The 12,120-nt window shown below is 43.7% G+C and overlaps 1 protein-coding gene across 3 annotated transcripts in view; it reads right to left on the bottom strand.

Moving 5' to 3' along the window:
* Positions 1–12,120, bottom strand: part of DAAM1 (dishevelled associated activator of morphogenesis 1) — a 180,639-nt gene that overhangs the window by 32,873 nt on the left and 135,646 nt on the right. For 2 of the 3 annotated variants that reach the window (XM_034767842.1, XM_034767843.1), the window contains 5 exons: positions 11,824–12,011; positions 10,676–10,969; positions 10,274–10,381; positions 5,020–5,049; positions 2,741–2,844 (listed from right to left, as the gene is read on the bottom strand). In XM_034767842.1, coding sequence (XP_034623733.1) covers positions 2,741–2,844; positions 5,020–5,049; positions 10,274–10,381; positions 10,676–10,969; positions 11,824–12,011 — 724 coding nt within the window. The remainder of the gene's footprint in view (positions 1–2,740; positions 2,845–5,019; positions 5,050–10,273; positions 10,382–10,675; positions 10,970–11,823; positions 12,012–12,120) is intronic. The other variant, XM_034767844.1, reaches the window with a different exon arrangement.

Here is a 12,120-nt window from a genome sequence, read left to right as displayed (position 1 = left end):
TCAAGCTGGCAGGACCTGATGACATTCATCCTTGGGGAACTAGCAGATGCAATCTTGGAACGGTCAGTAATTATCTTCTAGAAGCTATTGAGGATGGGTGAGATCACAGAGGACTGGTAAGAGGCAAACATAGTCCCTATCTTTAAAAAGGAGAACCCAGAGAATTATAGACCATTCAGCCTAACTTTGATACTTGGAAAGATACTGGAACAATCAGCTGCTCTGGGACTTTGCCAATAGGACCTCAGGGCAGAACCTCACATTGGGGCTGGCTTTCATAGGTCCCAGACAAGTTATTGCCAGCAGGCTGCCAAATGGAGGGTTGGAGCACGACTGCTCCCATGAACCTTAGGCCTCCGTTCGAGACCCATAGGCCATGACAGGAGGGGTTGCAAGCACTTTGGAGGACAGGATTAGAATTTAAAACAACCTTGACAAATTAGAGAATTGGTCTGAAATAAACAAGATAAAATTCAATAAAGACAAAGGCAAAATAGTTTACTTTGGAAGGAAAAATCAAATGCACAACTACAAAATGGGGATTACCTGGCTAAGTAGTAGCGCAGCTGCAAAGGATCTGGGGTTTAGAGTGGATCACAAATTGAATAAGAGTCAACAATGTGATGCAGCTGTGAAAAAAGCTCATATTCTGGGGTGTATTAACAGGAGTGAAGACAGACACAGGAGGTAATTATCCCACTCAGCACTAGTGAGGCCACACATGGAGTACTGGGTCTATTCTGGGCGCCACCCTTTAGGATAAATTGGAGAAAGCCAGAGGAGAGCAACAAAAACGATAAAATGTTTAAAAACCAGACGTATGAGGAAAGGTTAAAAAATTGGCCGTGTTTAGTTTTAAGAAAAGCTGACTGAGGGAGGAACTTGATAACACTCTTCAAATTTAAGAACTGTTATAAAGAGGACTGTGAGTAATTGTTCTTCATGTCTGCTAAAAAAGGACAAGTAATAATGGGCTTAATCTGCAGCAAGGAATATTTAGGTTAGACCAGTGTTTCCCAGACTTGTTCCACCGCTTGTGCAGGAAAAGCCCCTGGCGGACTGGGCCAGTTTGTTTACCTGCCGTGTCCGGAGGTTCAGCCAATCACGGCTCCCAGTGGCCGCTGTTCGCTGCTCCAGCCAATGGGAGCTGCTGAAAGCAGCAACCAGTATGTCCCTCGGCCCACGCCGCTTCCAGCAGCTCCCATTGGCCTGAAACAGCGAACCACGGCCACTGGGAGCCGCGACTGGCCGAACCTCCGGACGCGGCAGGTAAACAAACAGGCCTGGCCCGCCAGGGGTTTTCCCTGCACAAGTGGTGGAACAAGTTTGGGAACCACTGGGTTAGATGTTAGGAAAAGCTTCCTAACTATAAGGATAGTTAAGTACTGGAACACGCTACCAAGGGGTTGTGGAATCCCCATCACTGGAGATTTTAAGAACAAGTTGGACAAACACCTGTCAGGGATGGTCTAGGTTTATTTGGCCCTGCTTCAGCACAGGGGGCTGAAGTTGATGATCTCTCGAGGTCACTTCCAGCCCTACATTTCTATGAAACATGGAATTTAAAAAACTGGACCTACCCAAATTCCACTTGGTACATTAAAAGTGATTCTTAGTTTATACGTAATTTCAACATTTTCATGTACCGAAGGAGACATTTTCTAAATGGGACAGGAGAGGTTTTTAAAAAAAAAAAAAAAAAGTATTTATCATTTATTTAATCATTCACATTTGCACGCCAGACTTGACTGGCTTGTATTTTCACATAAAATTAGTCTAATCCATGTACTTTGCTAAAATACTCCTTTTAGCATGTAAGCAGAATTTAGTTTTAAACACTAGATTAAATTACTCATAGTAATTAAGTAACAATGCAACCCCTTCCAGACTGTGAGACTACTTTCATCAAGGGAGTCCAATGACATCACATCCAGGGCAAAGTCAGAGGGGTTTTGGTTATAGCTCTGAACCTCTTCAAATGAATTATAGTCTTGATGAATGTAAATCTCTTTGGGAATTCAGTGGGTTTATTACTCATAACCCTATAATTCTCTCTATATTCCTTAGTATCTCTTACCAAACCTTCCCTTGTTGCCTCCTAATCCTAGTAGGATAGTTTGAATCTGAAAATCATTCACATTCCAAAAATCAAAAGTCATGCACTGAACCCTCATTACTAGTATTTAACATCAGTTTCCAAACAGCACTCCCCACTATTCAGAAGCCTAAATATAATGACCGCCTCTGAGAGGCCAGTTACCCAGGGGTGTTCTGCCTAACTGAGCATTTAGAATCTATTTCCTTTTCTGATTTTAGCAGAGTCCTTAAATATCACCAAAAAAGTAAAGAAAATCTAAGGTATAAAAAAGATATACAAATTAAACCTTTCCGAACAGCGACAATGGTTCCCGTAGCATTCCCGCACCGACATCGGGCATTCTCGTGTATCCTATTAAATGCATTTGCCTCCGCAAAACTATACATAAATGGAAGATGTAATTCCATAGCTGGGTTCAGGTGTCAGTAAACTCCTCTGGTTTAATTCCCAGCGTTTCCGTTATTAGAATCCCTTGAGAGGGAACTACAGCATGATCTCCAGTTCAGGGCACATTATTCTTTACAGTTCACAAGTATCAGAACTTAGAATGACACAGTTAGAAAAAAGTCTCTAGATCCTCTCACAGGACACAAGTAGCACCCAATAACCAGTTTCCTTGAAGGGAAAAGACATTAACAATACCTGGAGAGAAGAATATTGCAGTTCTGAGCTCTCCGGCCATCTATTACCGAAAGCTCCTTGACTTTATGTCTGGAACTCAGTGTGTCATCGATGGCATCTTCTTTCTACAAAAAGCATGATGAGAAAGTATGAAGAGAAACAGCATATCGACATTTGGAACCCTCAGCACGCACCAGTATCGTATACAACGGGTCTCCATTAATCATAAATGTCACTAAGGCTTAGCACTAAAACCTGTAGCCTGTAACTGAAATATAATAAGCCATTTTATAAACCAGAGCTTGCTTTGAAAGCCACTAGGTAGAAATGTAAATATGTTTTCACACAAGAAACTTTGAGAATCCACAAACCTCACATACACTAATGAATAAATAAAGCAAGTCTTTCCTAGCATATGTCTTTGAAATACTTCATTAGATCTTCACTTGAAATGCTGTGTTATGGACTGTCACACAGGCTCAAGATCACTTTAGTTCTGCTGCCACTCTAAACACGTGCAGCATCCACTCACACAATAATATATGGAGATATACCTAGCTCATAGAACTGGAAGGGATCCTGAAAGGTCATCGAGTCCAGCCCCCTGCCTTCACTAGTAGGATCAAGTACTGATTTTGCCCCAGATCCCTAAATGGCCCCCTCAAGGATTGAACTCACAATCCTGGGTTTAGTAGGCCAACTATCCCTCAATACTATCCCTCTCCCTCAATACTACTCAATACACGGTTCAACAATAAAACCTAACAGGCTAATGAACACAACCTGCAGCATTTATTACCCGTTAAGGGGGAGACTTCCAAAAACATATATGGGATTCAAGAGCACCTAAATCCCTTGGGTGGTTTGGCAATCAAGAGCACAAGTTATCAGGACCTGTGTTCCTAAATCTCTTGGGTGGTTTGACAATCTCCCTCAAATGATTTACAATAGAGACAATTGCAGTTACACATGCAGCGGAACAAAAATGGTATGAGATTTAGTAAACCTGGCGAATGAGGAAAGGTTAAAATACCTGGGTAGTCTGGAGAAAAGATGACTGAGGAGGGATCTGAGAACAGTCTTCAAATATGTTAAGGGTTCTTACAAAGAGGATGGTGATCAATTGTTCTCTGTGTCCACTGAAGGTAGGACAAAGGGTAAGCAGCTTAATTTGCAACAAGGGAGATTTTTCCTAATCTCTAACAATTATCCTTGTTGTTAGAAAGTTAAGTAGTGGAACAAGTTACCAAAGGAAGTTGTGGAATCCCTGCCATTAAAGGATTTTAAGAACAGGATAAACAAACAGCGTCAGGGATGGTCTACGTTTACTTGGTCCTGCATCAGCGTAGGGTGGTATGGACTAGATGACCTCTCGAGGGCCCTTCTACATTGCTATGATTCTATCAGTGGCATAAAATACATAGTAACAAACGTAATGAATATTACTGAGCTACACAAGTGGTCACGTTTCCTCTGATTTTATTTACACTGTTGCAATAATCTTGATTAATGTTAATAGGTGAATACCTACCTATTCCATTGATTCCCCAAGGAACAGAACACTGGGAAGGAAGGTGATAATGCTAGCAGATGTGTATCAAAATGCATAACCATATGCATTCATATGGTCCATTTCATACTTCCAAGGTTTAAAGTGAGCAGAGACATGAATTTCTGTTATGTAAGACATTTGCAGTCCAAAATAACTAAGTATCTTTTGATCCTTTTACCATCTAGGAATGAGATTTTCAAAAGTACTCAGTGTTGGCCGAACTCTGCTCCCAGGAACTTCAATGGGCCAACTTTGAGTGCTTTTGAAATATCTTATCCCTAGGAATAAAACAAATTTTCCAAAAGCGTCTTAGTGACTTGGAAACTTAAGTCCCATTTTCAAAAGAGTCGTAAGCACTTAGGAGTCCAACTCTCATTAAAAGTCAATGGCCTTGAGGATAAACTAAGCCCCTTTTTTTCCAAAAGCACCAGGACCCATTTTTAAATTTTACACTTGTTCTCAAAGTCTTTCACCTTAGGCAAATCTGCACAGGACATGTCAAAAAGCATGGAGGAGGTTTGGTATTATCGCTATACTTCCTCAGGTTATGCTATGTGGCTTTTTAAAAAAATTCTAATTAAAATATTAATCATCTTTTACAATTATTAAAATATAATATCCAGTAGGACTGCATATAGCACTATTCTACTTCTAGATAAGTGTGCTAAGCCTGTGTTAATTGATCCAGCTAAACATTAGCAAAATCATCACGTTAATAAAAACAAGATTTCAGCAGAAGCTCACTTACCTGTTTGGAGTTATTGTTCACAAAGAAGTCCTACAGCCATAGCAGAAGCATGGAAAAGGCAGTAAAAACACGTGCAATTCAGTGGTCACAGCAAAAGAAAAAAGAGTCAAAGCATAGTCAGGAAGAACATATAATACAGAGGTATCTACTGCAAGAGAAGCACCTGGGGTATATGAATTCTGACAATGGATAATGCAAATGAAAATGCACTGAGCAGTAAAAGAATATAAGTGAAAGGGCACCGAATGGGAAAAGCACGCAAATCAGTGACAGGCAGGGGAAGCATTGGTATCTGCTGTTTCATCAATGAACCATGCAATGGCACTCTAAAAGAGGGTGTTAAAGCAAAACACGGAAGATAAAGAATCCCTCCAAACTTTCTGAAATTCTGAGATCCCTTCATGCAAGAATCAAAAAGAGCTGTACAACAGCATCAGTACTCGTTAAGCAAACATTGGGGAGAAAATGGCTATTTTGATGAGTTTGTGGGAATTTCAAGGAGTGAAATGTCAACACATCTGCCAGGAAAAAATCAGGGTTTTGAAATGAAAATGAGATTCTCCTTCCGGAGCAAATTTTGAAATGGCGAAACTTTACCATTTGCCATGGCAACGTGTTTGCCCAGGAACGGTCTTGCAGGGGGAAAGCTACGTGGGAGCTAGGCAACCTTGCTAGCCTAGAGAAATACTCTCCCCATACCCAGACTAAACTTTGCCATTGTGCAGTTCCCCAGATATCTGGTGGGCTTGGGCATGCTCCATGGAGCATCAACCACATTCCAACAGGCTGCAAATTTGTGCAGCTGGGCTTTTATCATGAAACCACCAACATGGGTTTTCCCTATTTGTATGCTGGGGTCACTCTGTTTGCATAGCTCTAAAGACTCCATCACACAGATGTGCAATCTGGAGTAACGTTCAAAGGTGCAGAAATACACCTTTTTGAATCAAAATGACTTGAGGTGAGATATCTCAGTGTTAGATTTACTCCAAATCAAGTTACTACACAATCATGTTTCCTTCCTGGCCGTTACGCTAGAAAGCAACTGACAGTCCAGATGGCTGTTTTAAGATATTATTAATCCCTAAACAGATTTCCAACACAACAGCAATTTTAAAGGAAGCCTTTTTTATGTAGGTCCTTGCTGGCTGGCTGCCAATCAGTTTGTTAGCTCATGAATGGGGCAGCGGGGAGGGGAGAGAAGGGGAGAAAGGGGAAGTGGTTATATAAATTACTCCAGAAGTTTTGGGCATTGATTAAACTAACACCTAGTAATGAATCTGAGTTTTAGCCTTTTCTTTCCACAGTGTTGATTTTAGCTTCAATAAAGATTGAAAATGAATTTTTAAAACCTTCCTAAAGTTTTGAAATAAATTTAATCCAACAGGGGGGAAAACCCTAGCCAAAATACAAAGGGAGATCAGCAAAACACTGTCCTGAACTCCACTGTCACTGCCTGCTCAGCTGATGTGCCAGAGTTCTCTTTCACAAACAGCAATACACTAAGCTTCACAAGGAAGAGGTGCCAAGGACCTAGAGTTGTTACTAGCTGGAGCAGGGCTATGATGCTCTCACTCCACCTTGAAACACTGTTGGAGCTAAGCATGTTTCTGCTCCCACATAGGACAGGGCCTTAGTTTCCAGATTCTTCATTCCCTGGGTAGTAGCCCCCTTTTTGCAGATTTCACTTTTTTGTAGTATTTTAACAGCAGAAACAAAAGTGGTGCCCTGAATCTTGCTTTCAGCTTTGTGTGTGTGTGTGTGTGGGGGGGGGGGGTCAGTATTCCTTCCCCTCCCTCAAGATTCAGTGCATTTCTCAGGAAATCTGCTTGGTACACAGGGAAGGGTATACATTGGCGAGAAGACGCTAGGGTGACCAGATATCCCAATTTTATAGGGAGAGTCCTGATTTTGGGGGTCTTTTTCTTATATAGGCTCCTATTACCCCCCCACCCCCATCTCGATTTTTCACATTTGCTGTCTGGGTCACCCTAGAAGAGGTATGGGGAGTTGGGTCCATAATCCATAATTAACTTTACCACGGGGAGTGGGGGGAGGAAGAGGGAGGTTGTAAATGGGGAGGAATTGTTGGAGGAAGCTTTGGCCATGAGTGGCCTGGTTTGCTGGTGGTAGCATACAGGTCTGTCACATCTTACGCGCATTTAACATGCGCAATTTCAGCTTTACGTGGTCGGCAAAACAAAAACAAGAGAAAGAACAATTTTAATACTGTACCTGTAGTGCGGGCGATTCCGCCCACCATTACACTCAATGGAATTTTGACTAGACGGGATTTTCGCTGTATGTGCTGACTGCGGAACGTAACCCCAGCGTAAGATGCGACAGAGCTGTATTGAACTGCACTGTTCCACTTTAGTTATGTTTGGAACAGAACTCAGATCTCCTGATTCCCAGTCCTGTGCTTTGGCCAAATGACCATTCATGCCTGCCCTGGCCCTTATTGATGCTGCTGTCCAGCTGTGTTTACTCCTTAGGTACTATTACTATTCAACACTGTCACTTGAAAGCAACATTTCCACATAGCGGAGGTCCAAAATCTGGGTTCCGTAACAAAAATGATTTTGCAGAAAACAATATGTCCCCGGAAATATAGTCAGAGATGGGGCTTGAAATCTGTCCCCTCCAATTTCACAACATTCCTTTGAGAGATCAGAGACTCCAATGTAAGAGCCCCGTGGATGCGGATCAGAAAGTTCTGCTGATCCATGTAGGTTCCACTGTCCAAGCAGAGTGATGGGCCAGAAGCAGCTGAAATGCTCTACTAATGGCAAAAAAGTAATATTGATGTTCAATAACCCTTTACCTGTATTAGTCAGTGATGTGTTACCACTAACAGGGATTTGTGTTCTTAAAATCTTGATAGAATCCCTCTAAATATTGCTGAGTATTTTGAAATATTTTAAAGATGAATACATATATATTCAGTGTTCTCAGCATTGTTCTGCGTGCAGGGTGTGTGTACACACACGCACACAGCGAGAGCACATGCAGACAATGTTGAGAACACAATTTAATTGAAATATGCAAAGGATGCACCATGCTAGGTCATGGGTGATCATTTATACCCCCAGGCACTTCTGAGAGTCACAGGCTACAGATCCTTTCCCAAAGGGTGTGTAACACCACTCCTTTCCTGACGTCCCGCCAACACTGCTTATTGAAATGTCTTTTGCCAGCCCCTCCCCAGCCTTTGGCTTTACTATGACAAATTCCTCATTCACCTAAAGTTTGGCTTTGATGAATTCCTGACCCTCTCTCTCACTCACTCTCTAAAAGCGCCTTTTGATTCCAGCTAGAACTATACACATTTCAACACTCACCAGTACCCATCTACTCAGGCGGAGCTGTTTTCCTGTGATGTTCTTCCAGGAGGTACCTTTCTATGCCAAAGACTTGGCAGCAATGGTTGTTCAGAAGTGCTGGAGAACGTGTTTTGCTGGTCATGTCTCCCAGCCTCTATGAGCTCTGGTGCTGGGAGGTATTTAGAGCTTTTTAAACATCTTTGGTCCATGCTCTGTAATTTATCTTTCATTACTATTGGCTGCTTTCCCAATCAGGCCATTGGCATTAGTTACAGACCAACACAGCTGCCCAAAAAAGGTGGTTTTGTCCCTCCTGAGCCCTCCTCTCCAGTGCATTTGAAATATTCCTTACACATTGGCCCTACAGCCATCATACCATGCACCTATTTGAGGCTTCATCCAGCTGTGCTGTCATCTAAGACAAATTATTTTTAACCCTCCGCCTTGTAATAGTCTCGTACCTAATCTATCTGGGGATTAACTGGCTTATGCTGATGGCTAGGAGGACAAAGACACAATCTACCCAGTAGCTCTCTAGTTCTTGCATCCCTCCCATTTCTTGTTCCCCTCTCACCTTCCACCATGCCAGGAACTCCTTTGCAGGCGATTCTACAAATTCAAGAATGGAACCCAACTGCACCTTCGTCAAACTCAAAGCAAGGGGGAAAGAATCACTCTTAGTGACCTGTTTGCAAAATACACTCTCGCTGTGTTTCCTTCTCTTCGGGAACGCTCAACATCTGCCCTGTTCTAATCTGGCGGTGATCTCTACCTTGATTAGCATCAGGAAGAAATTAAGCTCCTTACAGAAGGTGCACGTTTATCTGTTGAATCCATTTGTTCCCTGCAAAGTCCCTCTGCACCTGCAACTAGCAGAACTCCCACTCATCATTCTGGCCAACTGACTAGGTAGAGTTCACTATTCTTAGCACTACGAATTCTCCTGCAGTCCTATCTCTTTTGGCAGCTCTCAGTCTCTGTTGACCCTCATACCATGTTAAAAATCTCATTTTCTTGCCCATCCATGGCCCCAGTTCAGGAAAGCAGGTGTCTATCCTTATGTACTCAAGTTATTTGCTGAATCAGTCCCATAAGGCTTATAACAAATTGAAATTAAAAGCTGAGGCTAGGGCTACACTACAGCGGGGGGTCAACCTAAGATACGCAACTTCAGCTACGTGAATAGCGTAGCTGAAGTTGCGTATTTTAGGTCGACTTACTTGGCTGTGAGGACGGCGGCAAGTCGACCGCTGCCGCGCCGCCGTCGACTCCGCTGCCGCCTCTTGCTGCGGTGGATTTCCGGAGTCGACGGCAGAGCGATCACGGATCGATTTTATCGCGTCTTCACTAGACGCGATAAGTCGATCCCCAATAGATCAACTGCTACCCGCCGATCCAGCGGGTAGTGAAGACGTGCCCTGAGACTTGTTTGCAGTGTCATTTTTTGTTTAATACTCAAACTTCACCCTGGGCTTGCTAAAAATAAATAAGGAACGAGCTCCACACATGGCTGATGTGGTTAAAACTAAATCTTTTTGGCTTGAGACAGACATGCATTTTCAACCCACTATGTAGAAGTGAAGCATTTGCTCTTAGAAGCGATCCAAAAACATGACTGCATTGTAACCACATCTGTGTGTTATTTTTAACCATTCCCAATCATTTCTTTTGTGATCCATCTTCATTAGGTGCCTGGGCTTACGCTGTAAAGCATGCTGTCAGGTGTGTATGCGGTGTGAACAGATCTGTATCAGGCGGCTAACCAACATTTAAATGCAAAACACAGGCATTCACAGGGGATGTGTAAACCGACTGAGCTGAGCTGACAAGTTAAAATGGGATTAGCATGAAATAATGATAAAATGTATATTCTGAGAGCCCATCTGACATAGGGTGATTGAATCGGTGCAACACACACACCAGACCATTACCTGCTGTCTCTGGTAAGCAGAGAATGTTCTTTCAAGGTCTTCGAGATCAAGGATTTTAAACACTTTTGCATCATCGATGTCAGTCCACACGGTGCCTGCCAGCTTGTTCTGAAACACACCAACATTATTAGATGCTAAGTTTCTTTATCACAGCGAAATCGGCTGTTTCTCACACTTCTGGCATGTGGCGCATCACGCGGCGCCCTCAGTTATACGAGTAGGCCGCACAGGCGCATCTGGGACTCATCCCTCGTCCCAGATACCTGCACAAAGGTCAAGTGATGGAGCAAGACACTTTTTTTCCTTTCTAGGAAAACAAAATCTTTTTAACGGTCTGATCCATGGTCTCTTTATAGAGAAGAAAGTGGCACGTTAAACAGCAAGTGAGAACGCAGGGCTTACCTCAGGCAGCTTAGACCAGTTGAAGGATTTGAGGGCATTCGTTGGCTGTGGGATGTTTTTCTTTTTGAGGGCCGAGCCCAGCGGTGCTCCAGGAGGCGGAGTTATCCCGCCTAGGGGAGGGGGGCCAGGTGGAGGGGGTGGGCCACCAGGAGGTGGGGGTGGTGGAGGGAGGATTACACCAGGTAGAGGAGGCGGAGGAGGGGGAAGGGCTCCTGGAGCCTGAGAAGGTAAAGGTCCACCAGGTGCTCCAGGTGGCAACGGGGGCCCTCCTGGAACGGTAGCACAGATTGCCCTCTGAAAGAGAGAGAACGAGCACAGTTACAAAAGGGGGCTACGGTCAATCATTTTAAGCCCTTATGCACATTAACCTAGACCAGATGCTGATTACAGAGGGCTCCGCTAGCTAAGATGGACGTCAAGGGCCGACACATTCTTAAAGAATCAGGAAACCAGTTTAGGATGTCCTGCACTTCCTGGCAAAGGTCCAGGACAGGGTATTGGGATAGCTGCCATCCTGGAAGACACTGGAGATTGAACTGGGGACCTCCTGGAAGGCATGAGTCTCTACAGCTTGAACTGAAGAGCCAGGCTCCATTGCTGTGTGTTGTAACCAGCTCACATCCTCAGAGTGTTGGGGTGGCCAAGGGATTACATACCTCCTGTAGAAGCTCGCCTTGAGCACCGGAGGCCCCTAGCAGTTTGAATCCCCAAAGGGCCCCTATTTACATCCACCTACTTGACGGACACCTGGGATTGAACCAGGGACTTTCACAGCTAAGAGCACGGGTCTACAGCTTCAGCTAAGGAGCTAGGCCAGTAGCTGGCAGCTGTAATAGATTCACATCCTTTTAAACTTGCAGTTGACCCAAAATGGGTTTCTATGTAAAAGAGCATCTAACAAGCCCACCTGGGAGGCAACCAAGGAACAAGGCAATAGCCATCCGCCTAACAAGGCTATTTCCATGGTTAGTTTAAAGCTGTCCCTTCCCTAGCCAACTACAACTCTGATTTCTTGCAAACATAGTTGAGCCTTTCCCACACTCAAGAAAGTTTTGTACCCAGAATTCTTCATCTGCATTCTCTGTTTACTGCAGTGAGAGAGAATCTGGAATTGCACCATAAATGGGAAGCCTGCAGCATGCCCTTACCCTATTCAGCTCATGGAGCTGTGCTGTGAGGTCTGCCACCTGTTGCTTGACGTGCTTGTGCTCGGTAGACTCTTTTTCGAGTTTCTCTTTCATCTTACTTAAGGTCTGCATCATCTCCTCTTTCTCCTGAGTCTTGGCATCGCACTCTCGCTCCTTCTTTTCCAATTTCTGCTGGAGCTCATTGTGTTCTAGCCCCCCAACCCCCAAAAAATTCCATGAAGTCACTTTTAACTATACGTTCTTCCTGATGGCAAACTACACACATGCACGCGCACAGGCATAAAATCCTTGATTTCT

The sequence above is a fragment of the Trachemys scripta genome, chromosome 4 (genome assembly GCF_013100865.1).
Source record: "Trachemys scripta elegans isolate TJP31775 chromosome 4, CAS_Tse_1.0, whole genome shotgun sequence".
Lineage (NCBI taxonomy): Eukaryota > Metazoa > Chordata > Testudines > Emydidae > Trachemys > Trachemys scripta.
Note: the sequence above shows the minus strand (reverse complement) of the source record. Positions and strands in the feature narration are given on the sequence as shown.